We start from the raw sequence: 22,474 nt of genomic DNA, 5'->3' as shown, positions 1-22,474 counted from the left end.
CATCTTCACGTGTTTGCTGTATACAAAATGCTGTCTGCCTCTCGTCACTCTCAATAGGAAAACGATGGCAATACGGAACTGGCGTTGCACATCCAATTATTCGAACAACATCGTATTAGGATCCTGTATTTAGTGGGCTTACTCTTTTGCTTTCTAGAAGTTACATATAGTTATCTCGCATTTTTTTTCTCGTTCGCCTCTCTATCACCAACGTTAGGTCATTTAGGAAAAGCAGTTGGAGTTTGATTGGAGTAAAACAGGGAAAACACACCATTCCTTTTTCCCCCCGAGCGGAGGTCCCCATTCCCACACCTCACACGCAAGGCAACACATTTCATCGTTCCTTGCCCGGAGTTCCACAGCCTAGATGGGAACGACGCCAATGACCCACCAGGGGAAACCAATTGTTTCAATTAAATCCGATGGTTTAGAAAATGGTTGGACATTTCGACCAGTCCTGTTTGGCTTTCGAATCCCAGTAGGTGCCCTTGTACACGTGCACTAGATTATCGGTGCCCTCTTCCTTCTCTTTGCCGAACCAAATCGGTTCGTACGGTGGATAGGGTCGTCCTTCGGAGGCGGCCGTTTCCGCTTCGGCTTCGCGCTGCCGGCGGCGCGCTCGTTGACATTCCTCTAACCTGTAGCGAAAAACAAAAACAGGAACAGTTTGAATAATGTTGTAGCTTGAGCCTCATATAGGGTTTTCGCAGTAAATATGACAGTTACATCGGTTGTTTTGGAAGTTTGATTTCTGGTCCTTATAAAAAAAAAATGTGGTCAGAACCGGATCATCCCAGGTTCGACGCGTTTATCAGTTAGCGCCTTTTTACGATAGCGCCTTTTTACGATAGCGCCTTCATATCGGCCAAGAATGCGTCCTTGCAAACGCAATTTTGTTGTCGAGAACGCATTCTTCTTGTTGCTAATTCATCTATTTCTATACTACGTTAGCCTAAGATTTCCGTATCGCTTGTGTAGTCAATGTTAAACCAATCACTAGTTATAAGCAAACCCGTAAACCTGTCAAATTTATCGCGAACACCCTGCTCTTCTAACCCTGCACTTCTAACCCTTACCGTAACTTCTCCTGATTGCTTTCGTTCCATTTGCCATCCTCCATCAGCCGCTGATCGGGTCGAAGCCGCGAATCCGTTGGCGCCACATTCGGTTCCGGTTCGTTCAGTTGGCAGGCGAGCAGGGTAAAGTTGTAGTACTTGTCACTATCCGGCGGGGGCATACGGCGCGTCCAGGCCGTCTTATAGTTGCCCGTCTTGTACACGGGATTCTCCATCGAGCCGCTCGTCGACGTAACGGGCGCAATCTCGATCTTGCTATCCCACGTACCATTGATTACCCACTTCACCTGGTTGCCGCTGTCCATCACGACACCCTTCACCCGTCGCTGGGTATCGCGCGTAAAGTATGAGTACGGCAGATACTTTAGGTGGCACTTTACGCCCTTAGCGCTTCCCTCGCCAAAGATTTCCATATCGCCATGGTTGTCGACCCACAGCTTGCCGACGATGATGTTATGCACGGTCGTCGTCACCTTGCGCCAGGTGTACTTGTTGCCGGTGGCCGGAAACTCGACGTGCGTGTAGCCGAGCGGTACGATCTGGATGTACTTGCCGCGGAACTTCGATGTCATCGTGAACTCTTGCCAGCAGCGCCAGCCCCGCCCTTCGCAGTACTGAGCGGCCATCGGTGGATGATGGGATACCTGCAAGACGAGTATTTCATTTCATTTATTCATGAATATCTATCTATAAAATTAGAATTCTAACTTAATATGAAAAACGAATCTGGCCAAAGACGGTTTAGGAAGGAACAAGGGATAAAAGAGAAAATCTTAAAATGAAACGGAATACATGAGGTGTGAGGTAGAAATCAACACAATGAGACAAGCGAACAGCAAATCTGATAAAAGACCACTGCACTCGCTAAAAATATCGTAATATAACTTCATTTTATTTACCTGTTCATTAATACACCTCCAGCCGAGGTCGTCGCTGCGATCACATTCGTAGGTTTCACCCAACAGTGGATTGAACGGTTTGCCGGTACGATTGCTAGTGGTGGAGTAACTGGACACGGTAAATGCCGTCACATACGCAAGCTGTTCGCAGGTATCCTTTGCCTGTGCCGCCTTATCCAGAATGTCCGAATACTCGAAATCTTCCGTCAATCTGTAACAGTATCATAAAAGTGGTCAGCAAACGCTTCTCTTCGTATTGCAATCGCTTTCTTTGCAACAGCTGTTTACCTTTGCAACATCGATAGGGGTTCGTTGAAGTTGACCGGCATCGGAATTTTGGACAGATCCTTACCGATACAGTTCTTAATGATCGACCATAGATTGAGCGGATAGTTGGGCTTATCGGGCACACGTGTCCGCCGTTTGCGAACCACTTTGGATTGATTCGATAGTAGTGTTGGTGTTAGTGCTTGGCTACTATTTACAGATATTCTATCCGTTACATCCATATTGTCTAGATTCTCGGCGACTACTAATACCTGCAGAAGCAAGAGGTGAACAACAGGTGTGTTTAATAAGCACTTCAAACCTTCTGCCTCCGATGGATGGCTGCTACTTACTTGCTGCGTTTCACTATTTCCTTCCTCCCCTTCCGATGAGCTTCCGGTGGCGTCGTTCGAGTTTCGCCGGTGGTTGTGATGCGTTGTGACCGGTATATTCAGTATAAATGAGCTATCTTCCTGCAGTGTAACGGAACCACCTTCTTCTTGCGCATCGTAGAACTCGTTATCTTCGTCATCCGAGGCGGATGTGGTTGCATCTGCGGGAAAACGATTGGAATGTGTAATTTAATAATTTTGCGAAGAAGCATATCAAATTATTCAAATGATTAAAGCAATAAAATTTGAAGGTGATCAGGCACAGGGCTACGGAAATTGCAATAGTAATAGGATTGTTTTACAATAACATTTCCTCAATTCGCCCCATTTTTTCACTAGATAAAGGTGTATATCTAGTGAAAGGTGTATATCCCCCTTTCAGAAGTATATTATTAGCCCAACTGCCTCAAATTTGGTTCTAACCGATATCCACGAATAATCAAATCCACTCGATCATAGTCACGATCACTATCAAACAAAGCAACATAGCAACGAAGCTGTTGCAAGGCAACAAAATAATGCGTATGAGGATTGGTAATTTTAAACAATAGCATGCGGCATGTCCTAAATACCACAACAAAGACAAATTATTATTTGGGTGAATCATATCAACCACATTGTTTATACAACATCCAGCAATGTTTCCTAACGTTCACATACTATTTTTCGTGTCCAGGCAATATGACTTACAAACAACTTCAGTGCTCATACTAACACTTTATGCCAAGAGAATCCAGCATTACGACTAATGTGTTTATAATTCTTTGTTCTTTTTGCTCTCAGTATAAAGCTTTACAAATCATTCAACAAAAATAACCAAAACTAAATGACAATTATGTAATTTCACGTACCATTAGTACCGTGCTGAAAATGTTGATGACCCTCCTGAAAAACGACCAATCGTGTCAGCATTTGTGTAAATATTTTCCACCCCACTAAACTACTGTCGACACGTAACTGTAGTGGCCGAGTTTCCCATTCTACACTGCCACTGCTGCTATCAACGAAAATCGCATGGCAATATACATCCGGTAGGGATAACAAATCCACCAATCCCTTAAACGAAGGTACTAACATTAAAAAAAACACACACACACACGACTAAAAGTAGAATGTCCATGCGAACTGTTTCCCTCCAGAGCTAGTTCTATCGTTTCGTTTCTGTTTCCTTTATTTTACTACTCTAGCACCCAATCCACCGTAGGCCAGACTTGGCGGAGCCGGAGCGGATTTTTACTTTTCGTTAGTCGGGTCAGCTCGACGTGTTAATAATTAAGTTAGCAAGCGTACTCTCCAAAACAAAAGCGATGAAGGTTTTGTGTTTTTTTTTTCGCTTCCTCTCTTTTTTCAGCATGTTTGTCCAACAGTTCATACTAAATATGCAATTATAAACGCAATTAAATTGAATCGTATTAAGCTATGAATCAATAATTACTTGAGCGTTTTTTGTTTGTTCTGTGTCTGATGCGACTAACAAGGCATGTGTTAAATAACACCTGATTTAGATGTGCGTCATTTCAGTGCACGTAGAATAGTTTTTTTTAATGGACTTAACAGCAATATTTTTATATATATCCTACACGTTGCAGCAAGTGGGGACCTAAGTAATGGCGCCTCAGGAGGCACCCGGGGACTCGACTGACCTCTCGTAGTTCTATTTAGTGCTTTCAATTTGCCAACCGTTCCAAGGTCCGTTGTCATGGTGATTACCTTTTTGCACAAATAGCATGGGCTGCGCAAATGTTATTGCATTGTGTGCTAAGGTAGTGTTGGCAGAACCGGGACTCAGAAGATTCAAAGATTCATTTTCTTGGAAGATTTGAATCGGATCTGGATCCTAATTTAAGTATTCGATCCGATTGAGATTTGACTAGGATTCCATTGGATTTCGATTAGGATTCTATCGAGGCTTGCTCTCATTAGGATTCTCTATCTTCCATGAGTTTAAAATCGCACTTCTGACTATAGTGAGGTTCTACAGAGATTAAATTAAGAACACTCCAACGACTGCGTTGGAATATTCATGTTTTAAAATATTTTTTTTTTAATCTAAAGTATCTTCGAACTTCGAATTTAATAGTAAAATAGATTCTTTGTGTAATTGAAATTTAGATTGCTGATTTTGACTATTCCAGGAAGCTGATTGCAAATGAAGTATTTGCAAAGTATTTGTGATGAAAAATGTAAAAGTACGTTTCAAAATAATTTGGCGTTCTTCGGATTCTGAATTTCGAACCCTTCTAAAGGAATGGGATTCGAAGATTCGAATCCTTATTGGGATTTGCTTTTCCCAGCACTAGTGTTACGGTGTGTAAAATTTTGTAAATGCGTCCTTTTTATATATAAATGCAATTCCCTAACTTCAATAGCAGTTAATATGCAGTAAAGCTGATAACCTAGCTAATATCGTTTGTTGTTTTTCCTTTGCTGAGCTTCATCCGTAAACAAACAGGTTCACCGGAAACGGTTTTATGGATTATCGGACCACCGTGATGGTGGTACGGAAGACGGAACCACACTTGAATATCTCTATATATAGTAAGGCAAAAAGGCGATTCTTCTTCTAAAACATGCTTCCTCTATGGATGTGTGTCGTCACACTTGGCATGGCAAATTTCTGCCAGATCACCAACTGTATCTGGCTGCACAGCTGCTACAAACGAAGCTCCTCCCCTCCATTTACTCCCTGTTTTTCTCCGCTCTGTGTGCACACAGTTGGCCATGGACTTGCGTGAAGCGTGAACTTACTGTCATAAACTCGCGGGTTTTTTTTTTCATTCGACACGCACACACCTACCAAGCTCACCAAGCAGCATGCCATGGGGTGTAAACGTAGCGACTGAAACCTTCGCCTAAGTACGGTACAAGGTTACTTGGCACATACTACTAAGGCAGGCGCATGTTTATTCCGCTTCACTTTTCAGCAGGCCTTGTAGACGTGGAAATGATGTCACACACAACAAAGTTTTATGCGTCCGTATATATTTTTCTGCTCTTGGAGCTGTTGCGCTTTGAGGCATCTCGATTATCAATCAGAACGATCCTTGCGTGCAGTAATCTATTCTCCGGAAGCAGATGATTAATGCAGGCGTCATGTCACAATCAGCTGATTCGCTCATGAAAACCATCATCAAGTCAACAGTCCCAGACAAAACGGATGACCGATAACACCAACACTGTTGTTTGTGTGTGTGTGTGTTTGTGACGAAAGAAATGAAGGCAAAGGGTCAAGGGATGGATGGGAAAGCAGCAGTAACATACCCATTCAAACGGTGCCGCCACCGCCCGGTTGTGCCATTACTCTTCTTCAGCGAACGGATGATACGCATGCACAACGTCGTACACGTCACGAATCATACGATAATGGGATTGGGTTGGAGGGGGAGGATGTTCCGAAATTTACTTCCTTTTTTCTTCCTTTTGTTATTTCACTCCCCTAGGCCCCTTGTGGTGGCATTGACACTTGTCGCGCTGACAACACACCACTACCAGCACACATACACAAGAGCCAACCAGCCAGACGGTGGAATCACACGATTAGGAGAGCTTGCACAGAGAATCACACGGCACTCAGTGGCGATAATTTTCAACTCGATAAGGCAAGCCAGGCAAACGAGCAACAGATTCACTAAAATTCCGCTCACGCACACCGACCGCCCGCGCACTTAAAAATCGAAAGTATATAAGGTACAACACGCGGGCCGTCCGGCACCCATACACAACTAAGGCACATCCAAATGACACACTTCTCGGCAGCAGGGTTTAGAGGGACCCTCTATACAACAAAAAAGGGCTTATCAATTTACCCCACGGTTGCGGTTCCGCTGCCGAGGGGAGATAGAGAGAAGGAGACCGGCGGAACCGAAACGCCCGATACCGAACTGTCAGCCACCCCGTATGGTTGCGAATTGAAGCAACACACAATAAAAACGCGGCCGCGGTCTGCAGTTTCGGGCGGCTGTTGCAACACCACTACACAGAGACGCGCGCGCGTACACACTTTTACGTCGCTGGCACTGACAGTGGTGAGCGCGAAAGTAAGTGTAGCTTTGGAAGAAAACTTACTGCGAATCGGTTTCGATTGGAGCTTTTTCTATAGTTCTTAGTGGAATGTTTCAAATGGAAGGTGGTAAGCCCTTTGTGAAACCTGGCAGTCATATAATATAATTTTTCATTTAATGAGACGACATTTGCAAAACTGCACAGTTGCAATCATATAATGAATATTTGCTATTAGATACGAGTTAAGAAACTGGAAATTAATTAATAAATACAACACCACATCACCTGAATACAAGTGATGTTGAACAGAGCTAAGAGAGATGCTTTTTTACGATGTATGCTGTATGATGATGGATGATGCTATAACGAGAAATCAATCCTCCAAAATCAAAAGTGTGGAGGCTCCAAGCCCCTACCCTACCTTATTTGAAACAACTCTCGTAACAGCTGGAAAATTCTCTCCGATTTGAATCCATAAAGAGTTTTCGAAACTCTTTATTCGAAAAACTTATTTACTTACATTTTATTATGACGGTACAACGCCGTATTGTTGTAGTCTTTGAAACACTTTTTGCAATTGGAATCAAAAAAGAGCTGTAAAAGCTCTTTGCAATTCGAATCCTTCTGGCGACTAAAAACTCGATTGAGTTTTATTGTAACAACTCCCAAAAGAGTTGTTAAAATTCTGTACGATTCAAATCACAAAAGAGTTTGTGAGGAGTATGTATTCGCATCATACATTAGAAACATTTAAATCACTTACTCACTCCGTACGCACAACACTGCTGTGTAGTGAGCTAGATGCAATAGCACGTTTTCGCTTGAGGAACGTCTTTAAACATATCCTCGTTCAAATATGAATGAAACGGCCTTTGAACAAACGATTGGATGACATCCACTGGTCACTTGACTAAAGGGTTTACTAAAAAATTTACTATACGATAGTCGATTCCAAAAAACCTCAAAAGGCTTGCCAAAATCCCGCTATTTGGTTGCAAAATTCGACTGAGTGATTCAAAAATTCCATTATATGAATCGAAATTTTGCATTAAATACACTTCAAGCAGTATTAATATATTCGTGACTGAATGTATTCTTTTTGAGCTTGAGTACACGGGCTATTTGTTTTGTAAATTACAGTGTCAACAACATACGTTTGATGCCACGTGTTCTAGGCTTCCGTTTCAAGTGATGTCAGCAAATGGTAAGCGCTATCTGCTATGGCGGTGTTAGTTTTGCCAACCCTTTACGACAAAAAGCTAAAAGCACAATGATTTGTATGGAGTGGCATTGTTTGTTTTATGATGCGACAATATAGCAGCAAAGTGTCGTACGAAATTCTGGATGTATTTATATTTGAGAATTTTCAAAAAAATGCCTTTTAATAAAATCAATTGAAGCTGCGATAGTATTCTAATACACAAAAAAGAAATCAAAACGAGGTGTTAAAGCGTCATTATCGCTTATCAGCGGGGCGCATCCAACCACCATTCAATTGATCACTCTGTATCTAATAGCATATTGGACACGTTAAGCCAAATGGCGGCCGTTAGATCCTGCTAATGCGACCACAGTTTTAATCGTACCCGTAGTATCTTTCAGGACTACCGGCTAAATTACCAGGTATGCGTGAGTAAGGAACATAAAATTCCTACAGTTGCCATGCGCTTCTACCACCCCTTATTAACCCCTATATCCTCCCTTGGTGGATTTTTGTCCTATTGTGTTTTTTTTTTCTTTTTTGCCAATAATTTTCTTTGCTTAATTTCAACACCAATTGGCCAGTTCTGTTACTTCCGCAAAATGTCGCACGCCATTGCTTGATTAATCACCAATTGTACTGCCGTTGCCGTGCGATGGCATGGGCTTTATCGAGCAAATCCAGCGTTGCTGGTGGAGGGACACAAAGCTGATGAAGACCTGCGTACAATGGTGAGCGAAACCCATTGCGAAGCAAGTGCAGGTGCACTTAACGCCGGAAAATCTAGTGGCGTGATTTGATCGTCAGCGCTAAGCTGAAAGGGTGCACCAAACGATGATGATGATGGCCTTCGACCCCCTTCTTCAACCCCAACCTTCCTTATATGGTATGCAGAGCGGATTAGTGGGCAGCATTGTGTAAACGACGGCACATTTTATGTCACAAATTGCTCGTTGTAGTTTACTACCCAAGCAATAAGTTTCATTTAGCACGTCTACACTACACCAACCAACAGCCGGGCGCAGGTTCATAAGAAATGAAAATGTATTTGTTTCAATATTCCGCAAGCAAACTTCCGAATGAAATAAATTTCTATTTCGTAGCTACAACGCTCTGCGTGTGTGACGTCAGACAACTGGTCGGTTGATGCTCCTCACATTAAGTCGGATTGCAACGATCCAAACCGAATCGACAGCACATATGAATCCTGTGTGAAACACAGCTACGAGCTGTGATTTTCATTCCAATCGATGATGCTGCGTCAAGCTCAACTCGTTCCGAGGGAACCGCGAATCCATGCTTCCGCTTGGCAAACATGGTGCGCCGCCGCCACCGGGCTGGGTTAATTGATGGTAATTCAATTTGCCATCCCAAAATTGGGAAGGTCAACAAAGCCCGGTGGACAGCGTCATTCGTACACGTACGTTCAATATTTTGATGGCACTGGTTCTCACCTACAATCTACCTTTTCTCCATATGCGATCCATGGTTAAAAAGCGTTCGAAGATAAGGGTAGACTTGGTTCAGAGAGAGAGAGAGAGGAAAAGGGGATAAAAAATCGCACTGGTTGATTTCCGTTCCGTTCCAAGTTGGATCGAGTGGAGATGAAAATGGCGTCTCGGTCTATACTGCACCACTAGTGAAGTAGAGCATTTGCGCTCTGGGAACTTCTGATTGCCGGTAAGCGGAAGCTATACTCACTGGGTCTGTGACGAGTGGCTGCTTGTTCCAGGTGTGAATGTTGTCTCGCCAACTGTTCGACCATCTCCTCAAGGTGTAGCTTTTGGTCACGTTCGTGCTGCAACATTTTAGACCATTTGTGGCCCTGTGTCTGTGCTGTTTGTAAGTAATCGGAACAGGCCTGTAATAGAGCAGAATAAGCTTATTAGTATTTCATAGCAAATGACAATGTGACAATGCTAATTAATGTCTCCTATGCACTGCAATTAGAAAACACGTTTTTTTATCATCAAAAATGCATCCTACAATAGTAAAGTATGTTCCGAAATAGAAAAATCGCTTCCTGCGTGACAAAGACAATTTTTTTTCAGTTAAGCTTTCCAGCACAATGTACTGAGGCATTGGTTTACATGGAGTCCCTTCTTTTTTTTTTTTGCTCACTCATCACATCCGCGATAAGGTCGGCGTTTCGCTCATTCACGTGCCTGAGTGCGAACAAAAACGGACTGTAACCGATATCGTGTGATACGGGGCCCGAACAAACCGTCTTTGTTATCTATGCGTTTCTTTATATAGATGCCGCGTAATCGAGACCACATTCTTATGACACATTCCGGCTCGTAAAAGAAAGGGAGCGGACAATTGCAAACACTAATGTACGTTTGTTGGGCAAAATCAAGCCCCTCATGTCTGTATTGATTACAAAGAGACGAGTTTTACTCATCTCTTAGTTCAAGAAAACATAATTTTCGTCAAGTTGAATTTCACGTCTTCCAATGCTACCAAATTATTTTTATACCATCAAAGTCACTTTACTTGTTATGCACCGCAGACAGATAGCTGGCAAAATTACTTATTTAAAACAGTTAGTTATTCAATTTGTAGGTACAAGTAGCTTGTTTTTCGGTAAATAAAACTACTGTCTAATAATTGTCGCCTAATACTTTTTAAGTATGTTTTTTAGATTTCTGCAGCGACACTTCTTCCTCTTGGCCTAACGAACTTCTATCTAGGACACGAACTTCTACTAGACATACTGATATACCACTTAGTTGGATAGCCAGTCCTTAACAACTACAGGGGAACGGTCCGGATGGGATTTTAACCCTAAGTCCTTCCGCGTGAAGACAGGCGCCGTTGTCGCATGACCACCGAACCACCATATACTACATACAGCGAATATACAGAAACTAAACCAATCTAAACATAAACATCTATACAATCTATCAACCATTCCTACAGTTCTATCTTGCTAGCTTATGATTCTTCCACACAAGATGATTTCTACATCTGTTATCCCTGCACATACAATTCCACTAACAAGTACTCACATTTATCATAGCGTTGGACGATATTCTGAACAGTGTCGCACGTTCGCTGACAATTTTCGTCTTGTTCGCCAGATCGTCGCCCGTTTCCAGCTCGGAAAGGGCCCGCTGCAGGGCGGCCCCATGTTTGGTGATAAGGTCGTAGCATGTTTTCAAATTTTCTAACCTAACCGTCAGCTCCCGCACGACCAAATTCAGCTCCTCGCTCGGTATCGTGTTGGCGGTATTATCCTCTTCCTCCTCATCACTTTCCATCGCACGGCTGAAAAGGGTTGCACGAGAGAGAGAGAGTACGTAAGATTAATTTATCCGGCTCCGAAAATGGTAAAACAAAGCTCTCGGGGGATACTCGATCCATGAGAGCTGTCTCCCTAGTAGGGGAGCATCATCAAATACATTACATTGCTTTCGCTTTGGCCAGCTCCAGCGCCGTCACCCAGGACTGCCGTTCGACTTCGTTCGCGGCCTTGATGTGGAATGTCTGCGTGCCGCCGTTCGAGATGACGAAGGTGCAGGAGTCGACCGTGTGGATGAGCGCACCGTGCAGCGATATCGTGCCGCGACATGTGTGCGCCATTTCGGCCTGATTTCTGTACGGACGAAATCGCAGCAGAGGAACGAATCCCAAAAAAAAAAAACGAGAAACAGAAGTGCCAGTCAGTCGAAAGGAATATTCGCACAAAAAAAAAGCATTCGGAAGAGTAGTATGTCGTAGTAGTAGTAATAGTAGTGTGTGGCAAGAAACATCCGATATGAACAAGCACAGAAAAAAACAAACGAAAACGAGAATTTAAAAAAAAACAAACCGGAATGAAGGATTCGATAGAGGGCGTACGATTTGTGGCATGAAAGGAATAAAGACAGCAGAAGAAGAAAGGCACAAGCAGTTTGGGCCCGGCATTAGGAGGGATGGACGGATGTACGTGTGTGGATCAGATGCTCGGCTTTCTTTGCCAATAAGCATTTGCAACCATTTTTCCAAATGTCCCGCCATTTGGCAAAGGAAAGCGGGCTCCTCGTTCTGTTAAACTTGCGTTCAAAGGTACGAAAAAAAAAGGACATGAAATAGAATCCTTTTCGGTGGTTGGTTGCGTTATCGGGAAATCAAGCATCCAGACCCAACACGCGAGGATATTGAGAAATGAAAGAGAATAATAATTAGATGAAGTTAAAACAGAACCCCATTCACGTAAAAGGATAACAGATAAGAACACACAAGCAATGGATGGAGGAAGGATCAAGCGCGATAGGATGTTGATCGTGTGATAGATTGCATCTTAGGGAGAAGAGCTTTTCTTGATGTGTGTTTTTGTGACAAGTCAAAAAAATTTACAAGCTTTATGGTACTTTATGGAAAGGATAATAGATGAATGCAACAACGAACCATTATCTACAGCAATACTGTGCCACCGCCACCCAACTGTATAACTTATTAACAAATCTTTCATCTACGAAACAATAAATCTTACTTTGTACAGACCTGTTCGGCTACCCTGTTTCTCTTGCTCTACCTTAATGGATGTTAATGTCTAGACATGGGACAATGAACCACATTTGTAACCGATACCCTCAGCAGAAGGTTGGATGTATTAACAAAACCTATTCGTGAAGCCGATCGGAAGCAGTTATTTACCGAGTGTCGAGTTCCAATATAGTGGAGGTGTGCAATCACTTAGGAGAATGTTTCAATTGGAGATTGTAAGTTCGCTGCAGAACTTGCTTGCAATCATTTAGTGGAAATTTTCACTCTCTGAGGAGAAATTTATAACGTGACTGTGGAATTCTTGGGCAATCAGCTCTGGTTTAAGGGAGTAGTAATTGAGACCGATTTTATGGCTATTTTTTCGTCAATCCTCTTCAAATGGAAACAAGATGGCGTGCTGATGTAACTATTGGATGACATTTTTCTTTTTGCCGGTGTAACAGAGAAGCTTGAAACATTCTTCCCAGCGATTCAATCATTTCACTACATGAAACTCAACCCTTTATGTGTGTCTTTTTTTTCTCCTGCCAGCTACGACCATCAGATGAAAACCGTCACCATTAACAATAACCAACAAAACAATAAATAAACTACCGCGCACTAAACCCCCTAAGTGTCCATCCAAATGGTGGATCACCCGAACCGGATCCTTGTCCAGGACCCCCGCCTCTTCTACTTCTAACCTTCCGCTCTATACCCGCAACTATGATACAAACACACACACACACGCTAACACGAACGACGGACCGACCGGCGGTGTTGGTTTGGTTGGGTTTAGTTTTAATTACTTTTTCAGCTTTTTGCTATGCTTCTTCATCAGCGCATTGCTGCTATTGCTATTCGAGTCGGGCAGGGAGGAGGGTACCAATCTAGTTGGAGAACGTGGGGCTCTTAAGCATTGCATCATGGTTCCTTTGCTCCTGCGGGGTAAATTATGGGTAGGGGGGGAAAAGGTCAGTGTCTTGCGCTGCATAAATTGTATGAAAATGAGAGGGGGGTGTACGATGGGTGGTGGGGATGGTGGTGGTTTTTTTTTTTGTGGATGATGAGAAGGGTTTACATATTTTTAGTAATCGGATATGGATAAATGCATCTAGAAAAAAAAACAGAAAGAAAAAGGACAAAAGAGTAATAAAAACAAAACAAAACAATGTCTGCTAAATCTCTTTCTGCTATTTAATTTGCTAGCATTGGCCAATTTAAGTAAATAAAGTATTTTTATATTTTTTTAAAGTAAAAACTGAAGAAAACACACAAAGTGTGTTTCAACAAAAAACACTTCAATTAATTAAAGAAAATTAGAAAGGAAAAATTAGCAATTTTTGCAAGTAACCGCATATAATTAGGAAATGGTAAAAGTGGCTCAACATGCGTTTCATTCGTCTGTGTTAAGAATATGCGTCTCCATCAACACCTCTAGCACATGCATTCCCCGTCACAGCAAAAAAAAAGAATAATCCAATTAAATACAGGCCAAATGCTATTTCCAATGCATGATATTTCTAAAATGACGCAAAACCGTAGTTTTACAGGGAAACTGCAAATGATAGCGTGCGGCGGGATAACTGTAGCGAATATCGCAAGCGCTTATGAAATCCTCGACCACTGATTTAGAAATTTTTTTTTTTTTTTATTTATTTATTTACAATTGATTATGACGGTCCAATGCCGTATTGTCACTGATTTAGAAATCTCCAATATAAAAACACAAAATCATCCAAAATAATGAAAGAAACCGGTGCGATTCATATGGAAAATGTATACTAGACCGGTTGGAGGGTTGAAAAATTTAAACAAGCATTTTCACTTTAATATTCTATAATTACATGCACCAAAAATTACCACACGTTGCTATTTTGATAATACTTGCAATACATAAAATTCACAAACCCAAATTTGGTGAAACTGTACGCACTGCACTGCGCTTTCTAGGCGAACATAAAATATTTTTTGTACTGAAACGGTTCTGTCAAACCGTTGCACGACTGAACGATTTTGTATATACGCACTGGTTCAAATCTCGAATTCGAATATTAGCATGTTTTTGGGATATGTCATTTTATTTTTGGCGTTTTTTGGTGAAAACCAAATACTTTTTTCATTTATCACTGTATGAATTAAATTTTCATTTGCTTTTCGCGCGCAGAAATAGGGAATTTTATAAAATATTGACGTAAAAAAGTTTGTTTACATTTTCAACTCTCCAGTATACATTTATTCTATTCTCTAGTATACATTTTCCATATTCCATATATTTTCCGTAACTGTTTTGGGAGATTTTGTGTCTATTTCTGCTGATTCGCTAATGTATTGTGGGTTTCTATATCAGTGGTCGAGGATTTCATAAGCGCTTGCGATATTCGCTACAGTTGACCCGCCGCACGCTATCATTTGCAACTCCCTGTATGACTAAGAAACGTAGCCAAATAAAAATTCAAAAGAAATCTAAAACATACTAACTACACTGAGCGAGCTAAGTATAGCACCGCCATATTGTTCGATAATATTTTAAACATTTATAAAAGTTTTTTTTCTTTTTTGAGCTTCTATTGTTGTTTGAATTTATTTTGAACTTTTTTCAAGTTTTAAAAGCCGAAAAGTAAATGAAAACATACTACTATTTTGTTTTCTGATGACTTCTTGCTGATGTTTTCTGGAAAGCACAAAAATGCCACATTTACTAGATACTTTAAGTGAGTATACTTGTAAAATCCTGAGACTAGCAATATTAAAACTCATACTAAAATCAGATTCTTCAATAAACGAGACCGCCAAGAACTTCATTCTATACGAAAAGACCACAATTTTTACATTTAACGATCGAGGAAATATGATTAAATCGCTCTGTAAGGATGAAATTGAGGAGGTGATTGTGCAGCTTTATGTTTTTACACGTTGAAAGAAACTGCTGATTGGACAATGCAATTCGACAAGAATATAACATGTTGCTCTCTTTTAGTTCACTAATTGTCGACAATAAGTAGCTTATTGAGCATCGCATCCAAACATTTTTTAAGATGTACGTCAATTCGAAGATTTTTGACGGATTTGTTTATAAAAACGGAACCTTAGAAGTTGCACTGGAACGCTTGGTACTAAATGGGTGAAAACTGACGTTAGACGTATTTCGTTTTAGTTTTATTTGTATGTATAAAACTTTACCTCCATGGAGAATTTATTTCAACTAACACAAAATCGAACGCAATAAGAGAGGCAAGTGCAAAAAGGAATAATTTATTTTAATTTCGCATCTTTTTTAATGTTTCTCGGCTTGATTCGACAACATTAATGATTCAAAAATCTTTAAAAGTTACTGAAAAAGCATTCTAAATTTGAAACAGTTCTGATATTGTCAAGAAACAAACATGGCGGTGCAATTCAAATAACTCTCAGTGTATTTTTATTTGTTTTTTATTCTATTAGCGTTTTTTTAAGTAATAATAAATTATATTCGGAATTTTTCAATTCGTTTTCCTGAAAAACTTTAAGCGCATATTTTAATCCATTTAAATTTGTGTTTCTTTTTTTCCATCCTGCTCATTTTTTATCATTATTTTTATTTTACTTTAAAAGCAGTTAAATAAATAGCAGTTAGTGGTTCTGTAACGATTTATTAAAAGCATGCTACATTTATTACTAACAAAATGCTTAATAGTCATGCAAATTCGATTTTTTCTAACAACATGTGTGTGTGTGTGTAGGTGGACGATGTTTAACGTGCTTTGTTTTAGTATGTTTAATGCTATCGAAGCCATCATTAAATCAATAAAAATGAGCATACAACGTTTTTAGTGGCATTAATCACACATGAAAATGAGATCGTTAAAAAACGGTGTGTTAATAAAGATGCTTTTAGAATACTTTTTTTTTAAACATAGAATAAAAAAATTCTTTGAACACTTTGTTGAAGCGTATGCGATGCATTGCTATTAAGGTTTATCATTTTTTGAGAAACGTTCCTCTGTTCCTAGTTCTACTAGCGTTCAGTAGTAGTGTAAACGAAATGTAAGAAAGCATTTTATCAAATGATGGTAAACCGACAGAATAAGTAAACGAGATAATAAAAAAGCGCACGGAAATAGAGCGATCGTACGAGAATCCATGTATCAAAGGAGTGATTGAAACGCATATGAGCTGTGCAAAAAAGATGAATTTAAGAAAAGTTTAACATTGCAAAACATAAAACAAGAGAGTATAAAGTAGAAAAGAAGTGTAATTCACAGAAGATAGACCGAAAACATCAATAATGAGCAAGAAAACATCAATAATGAGCACAAAGTAACCGAAAGTCTTACTAACAGCAATTAGAATAGAGAAACGAACGTAAATAAAAGTAAAAGGAACAACAGGAAACAAATGTGTTCATTACAAAGGGATGAATTTAAGCCTAAATAGTTGGACACGTGTGCCACAAACGTTCGATATAGCTAGGAAGAAAATGCATTTCTGGCAGATTTGCTCTTTCCACGTGTTATTATTTTTGGTGCTGATGTTATTGGAGGGGGAGACGGGGGGTTTGGTTGGTTCTTGGAATTGTTTTGTTTTGTTTTAACTACCCCCTTCCCTCCTCCCTTCCCTCCCCCACCCCACCATCGTGGGAGGGGAAGAACACGCGCACTCTTCTACTCACTCGGGTCGGGGGCCTTTCCTGCGGCGTCTTATAGATAATTTGCCCGCGGCACTCCTGCCCCCAGCATACGGTCCGGCTCCATGTTCAGCCCTGTTTTGATAGCAACAAACACCCCAGAGTCAAATCAGATTGTGGTTGTTCGATTTTGGTTGGTCCTTACAGGTTTTGATATATTGTGTTTTTGTGTATTTGGTTTTTGGTTTTCAATTTTTTTTATTTGTGTATCATATGCAAACGAAACTGCGAATGCTTCCTTTAGCGCATTTTATCCCGATCGAAAAAAAAAAAGAATTTCTTGTTTTGATTATTGTGTTAGTCTCTTTTTATTAGCTAACCAGCAAACAAGCGCACTTAAGCAATCGTTTTATTATATTTTTTGGGTTTTTGTTAAAATTATAACGTTAGTACAATAAAAAAATCAATAAGAATTATAAAAACAGAGAAAAAAAAAAACAACAATAGTTAAAAAAAACAATATTTCATCATGTAGAAAGAAAACCAAAACACAACATGCTGTGTAAGAGAGTTAGTAAATTAAGAACAAATGTACAACCAAACTATAAATGTGATGAAAAGCGATGAATGATCCCATATGGTACAAAAAAAAGCAAAAACAAAACCCAACAAATTAGTAAGCAAGATAGAGAACGATGATTATGGTATAAGAGCTACAAATAAGAGAGGAAAAATAAAATTCTCCTGTCGAATTCACACTTGATGATGAAATAAATTGCATATTGGGTTGAAACCTCATTTACACCCGGCTCTCTGTGAATCAAGCAAATTCACAGCAGTGCAAAAAAGCAGCTACTTGTGTTTGTGCGATTATGTGTAATGGGAATGGTTCGTATACAATAATGGGGAAAGGTAAATTATTTTTTTTTTACATTTTTATAGATAGAGGCAGTGGAAAAACGTTAAGAAATCAAAAGTTTAACACAGGTAACTTAAATTTGATTAAAAATGTATCAGAAGAACTCTTAAAGACAATTAATCTTTTTCGTTTTTTTTGGTGGAACAACCTATTAATTAAGGGTGATCCTATAGTGACGTAAAAACTGCGTTCAGCCTTGCAAGTTAATAGAACCTGCGCTGTGTGAATGTTCAGTGCTAATAGCACTAAAGCATCTCAGAATTTTAAGGGTTTTCTATCGTTGATCCTGATATCATCGTTACGACATTATCGATTTATTTGGAGAACCTGCCGTCCAAACTGTCAAAGAAATTGTCGTAGTATCTGGTTAATCATTGATGGAAGTCGTTGGAAATTAGTGAGGCACATGCTGACGTACGTCTAATACCGGACAGTCGGGCAACATAAGAGTGAAATAGAACGGAAACTGCTTGAGAAAAACTGAGATTTCTACGTCCAATGGTTTTATTGTTGTGAATCTTCGATTCAGAGGGTCAGAGCATACATCCGCTAACGCTAACAACATTCTGGGCAAGATGGACATTATAATCCAAAACTTTCTATCCACGTCTGAGACAATCTGAGACAGCTCAAATCTTAACACAAACACAATCCCTGACAAACCAATTCTAACTGACCTCAGTACATTAGAATTGTTTGTGTCGACCTCCATTGGAGGACATTATCCAATCATTCTATAACCGAGACGGTGTAGTAACGAATCGTCAAGGCTCAAAAAGATCTGAAAAACTAGGAACATCTATTTTTACAAACACCCATTGTGTCAGTTTCCTGGCGTTTGGGATGCTCGAGAAAGCGTGGCAATATTTTGTATAGATTTCCATCCTACACTCATCTGAATTGTCTTATAAATGTCATCTATTTCTTAAGCTGAAACCATGCTCAAATGTTCATTTAAAGCACAGCTCAAAACATCAAACAAGTTGCGCAAACGAGAAGACAAAAGACAATTTAATTATTATTCCAGCAAAACCCTTCACACCCTCGTGTTGCGGCAGTAACAATTCAGTGCCCAATGTACTCGAAACGCTGGACGATTTTAAACATTGATAACGTGCTCTAAGGAAGGTCTAGTGCGATGAGATAGGCGGGAGGGTCCGTTTTTGGGTTTAAGGTGTAGATGTACTGCCTGTCCGCTATTACCCGCGCCAAGAGGGATTGAAATGGGATCATCTACTCGGTCTGTTGTCCGATAAGAGAGGGACCTGGTCATTAAACCTACACCTAACCTTCCTAAGGTTTAATGTGAAAACAATCGTAGTTCGCCAGTGAAAAATGGGGATCCGATTTCGTGTGCCTCGCCACTTATTATGCAAGTATACCAGGCAGCCCAAAAATGGGAAAAAGTTTTCACGCGCGGTGACGTAACGAAGGAACGTACGGCGCATTCCTTCCAGAATGCAGCTCTCACTAAAAAGTTCGATTTGCTTTATTGCACAAGCTGTTCCACTGTCATTCCTTTTGTGAAAAAAAAAACAAATGTCCTAATGTAGAGGTGGTCTTGATGGTGTATGGAAGTCTCATGGGGACTTGTTTAACGCCACACTTTTTCATCGACCGAAAATAGCTTATTAGTACGGAATATCAAAATTTCGAAATGTCTTTTTGTCACGCTTGTCTCGGCATTCGGACGGTGGACAGGGTTTGGCCCCATGTGTTTACACCTTGCCTTATTATTGCGCCTTCCTGGGCATGGGGTGGGGGATGATGATGATGCTCTTGGGCACTGGCAACAGATAAACAACCGCCTACCGCCCTCCCTTTCCTTTCTAAGCTAACCCTCAAACAACATCTTCCCGCACATATACGAACATACGGGGTACGTACGCGGCACAAACAATCGCAACGCTTGCACCAATACCGAAGCGACAGGAGCTTATTGTATACCCTTCTATCTGGGGCTCAACAAGACGTGCCCAAATTGCCTAAAGGCGTTTGTGTTGCATCACAACTGCAGCACCTGAAACGAGGGTTTTCTTCTGCAAGGTTCCTTGAAAAAAGCCCCCTTTTTTCCTTCCTTATCCATATGCATTCAATTCTAATTCCATTTGTCCAGTTCCGCGGTGTGTGGCGCGCTGCAATACTTCTTGGCTGCTTCGATTACAGCAAATTTGCGATATAAAAATAGTTCGCTACAAAGAAAAGCAGAGATGGGTGAGATGAGCGAGATGATGGTTGACAGATCGAAAAGAAAATAAAAACGGCCGCGCGCAATGCTAGAAAGGGGAGGGCAAAAAGCATTTGGTGACACAACTACTGGGTGGTGGTGGTGGTAGATGGTATTTATGAGGTGTATAATAAATAAAAAGGATAAAGTTTCAAACGTTCTCTTCGAATTGTCGCACGAGAAGAGATGCTTGAGAATGGTGGTTGATTCGCGCCCCCGCCCAGCCTTTTTGGGGGTTGGTGGAGGCTTTTTAAATGTGCAATTCTGGCGACTCTTAAATATCGACGGTACATTCAGATGATTCATTGCGCTCGTTCTTGTGCCTTAAAAATAAAAATTTAGTAATTTTAAAACCAAACGTAATTTCCATAATATTTAAAACCACGAAACGATACCGAAGAGGCGCCAGCGAGCTGTTGTTCCGAAGGACAGATCTCTTTCACCGGAAAGGGTTGGTTTTTTTTTTAACGAAACTTATACCACAACACAACTAATATACACAACATCAAAAACCCAAAAAGGAAAAAAGGCAGTAAAAGGAGACAGGGAGGGGTTAAGTTAAGCAAAAATTAGGACAAAATTGATAAATTAAATCGCGGCTAACATAAGTAGAAAACGATAGTTGAGCACCAACACGAGAAGGTCACTTTTTTTCGGACCGGACAGAGAGCAGTGTGGAGAAACGTACTTTGACGCACTAAAAATGGAAGTATGGAGCATAATCTCGCTTATGATGCAACACACGACCCTCCCTACCTGTAATAGGACAACACGCCTTTCGACAGCACGAACCACCGTTTCTGGTATCCCTTCAGGTAGTTGGTCCACTTGAGCAGCCAACCCTTCATGTCGGGTTCCGCCTGCGAAGCTGCCGCCACCGAGCTGGACCCGTTCGGATTGCCAACGGTGGTGTTGTTGCTGTTGTTGCTGCTACTGCTGCTGCTGTTCGCTGGCACACTGCCTGCCACGATGGTGGCAGCAGCGGTTGCAGCAACCACACTACCCGGTGCTACAGCCCCCACACTGACCAGCGTCGGGGTTGTGCCTCCGGCAGGTTTCGCCGATCCAGGCAATGGTATTTCGGACATTTCTTTTCCGTGCTCAGCAGCTCTAACACTAACTCTTCCGGGGGAGGAACTGGCGCAGAAGGTTTAGAGAGATTGGACTGCTCGCGTCTGCAGATGGCTGGTTGCAGCACGACTCGCTGGAGGCCACCTCCAACGGAAACAACCCGAACGACACTGACTGTCCCGATGATGTGGTCCACAACGACGACAACGGCACGGCAGCCACTCTGCGCGAAGGACGTTTTCTTGCTAGTCTCTTTCACAGCACACACGGAGTAGGCTTTGTTTTTGTTGCCAAATCACAAACACACACACATTGCAGGCGATACACGCACTGTCACGGTGCACACACACACACACGCACGCACACTCACAAGGTGGATGTACCAACTTTATTGATTACGGAAAGCACACAACGTACAACAATGATCGCGGACACTTTATCACAAATCACCAACACGGAGACGATTTACGCACTGGCGACTGGTGGACGACGGTGCTCGGATGCATCGAATCTAATCGAATATTCCATCCGAAGGCACAGCGAGAGAACGACACACAGCAACAACCTCCCCCCGTGTGTGTGTGTGTGTGTTTGGCCCGTGAAAGGAGATGTATCGAAAATCCCACCCAATCTAGCACGTCCGGTGTAATTGACCACTTTTTTTGCTCGATAGTAGTATCGTGAAAAACGATTCACACTAGCTCGCCACACACTTTTCTTTTGCCTCCTTTTTTGTACCAAAAACACACACGTCCAGCCACGTCCACCAATTTTTGCAAATTTAAGCAAAGTGAATGTAGATGAGGTGCGTGCGTGTAGGTTCAAGTTGCCAACAGATGTCTCGGTGGAAGATGCACCAGTGTGACAGTAGCGAATCGGGAGAATTCTTGCATTCTGCTGCAAAAATTACATTCTTTATTTTTTAAGGGGTTTTACTAGTGACCAAATTGTTTTGATATATTACGAGCAACGTAGAAATATTCATATTTTGTTAAATTATTACTTAGCTCTAAAACAGCTCTGGCTCGCATATAAATACGAGAGGCAACTGTCAAAATAAAATTCAACATGGCAGTTGTGTCAGTGAAATGTCTTCACCGTTCACTTCCCTCACTGACTCACTGGCTGTCAAATCCACCAATGCCAAATATGCGTTTGTTTTTAATTTGAACAGGATGTTTTTGAAAATAAAAATGTGAAAAAGTTAGTGTGAAACGGAGTATTTCTTCGCTGAATTGATACATAGAATGTAAGTCTGAGCATGTTTTATACGGGGCTGGTGTTATATTGTCATTTAACTTATTATTAATTGGATGTACGGTGCCGGCATTCTTGGAGCAGCAA

General features: G+C 41.1%; 3 protein-coding genes across 8 annotated transcripts in view; all 3 read right to left on the bottom strand.

The window, feature by feature from the left end:
• Positions 1-22,474, bottom strand: part of LOC126556487 (sortilin-related receptor-like) — a 213,719-nt gene that overhangs the window by 66,216 nt on the left and 125,029 nt on the right. The window lies entirely within an intron of this gene.
• Positions 1-22,474, bottom strand: part of LOC126556078 (E3 ubiquitin-protein ligase ariadne-1) — a 157,895-nt gene that overhangs the window by 104,192 nt on the left and 31,229 nt on the right. The gene's annotated exons all lie outside the window — the stretch shown is intronic.
• On the bottom strand, positions 428-21,147 carry LOC126568820 (oxysterol-binding protein 1). Of its 6 annotated transcripts, XM_050225465.1 has the most exons (11): positions 20,816-21,147; positions 16,959-17,048; positions 13,117-13,248; positions 11,247-11,435; positions 10,849-11,107; positions 9,539-9,698; positions 2,596-2,795; positions 2,264-2,514; positions 1,976-2,186; positions 1,077-1,720; positions 428-638 (listed from the first exon to the last, which is right to left on the bottom strand). In XM_050225465.1, the coding sequence occupies exons 1-11, from the start codon at positions 21,145-21,147 to the stop codon at positions 428-430; spliced, it is 2,679 nt and encodes an 892-aa protein (XP_050081422.1). The 6 variants fall into 6 exon arrangements, with proteins under 6 accessions (XP_050081422.1, XP_050081424.1, XP_050081423.1 ...); XM_050225467.1 differs by lacking the exon at positions 13,117-13,248 and having other exon boundaries at positions 20,816-21,002; XM_050225466.1 differs by lacking the exon at positions 16,959-17,048 and having other exon boundaries at positions 20,816-21,002.

The sequence above is a fragment of the Anopheles maculipalpis genome, chromosome 2RL, assembly GCF_943734695.1.
Source record: "Anopheles maculipalpis chromosome 2RL, idAnoMacuDA_375_x, whole genome shotgun sequence".
Classification (NCBI taxonomy): domain Eukaryota; kingdom Metazoa; phylum Arthropoda; class Insecta; order Diptera; family Culicidae; genus Anopheles; species Anopheles maculipalpis.
The sequence above is the reverse complement of the archived record's forward strand: the minus strand, read 5'-3'. Positions and strand labels throughout refer to the sequence as shown.

What these genes read in the sequence shown, in the direction of transcription:
- LOC126568820 (XM_050225465.1), bottom strand. Translation starts at nt 21,147, where the DNA reads ATGTCCGAAATACCATTGCCTGGATCGGCGAAACCTGCCGGAGGCACA. An exon ending in CATAGCAAAAAGCTGAAAAA is followed by an intron (nt 11,436 to 13,116) that starts GTAATTAAAACT and finishes TCGTCCGTACAG; the next exon opens with AAATCAGGCCGAAATGGCGC. An exon ending in GAAATAGTGAAACGCAGCAA is followed by an intron (nt 2,515 to 2,595) that starts GTAAGTAGCAGC and finishes TTGCTTCTGCAG; the next exon opens with GTATTAGTAGTCGCCGAGAA.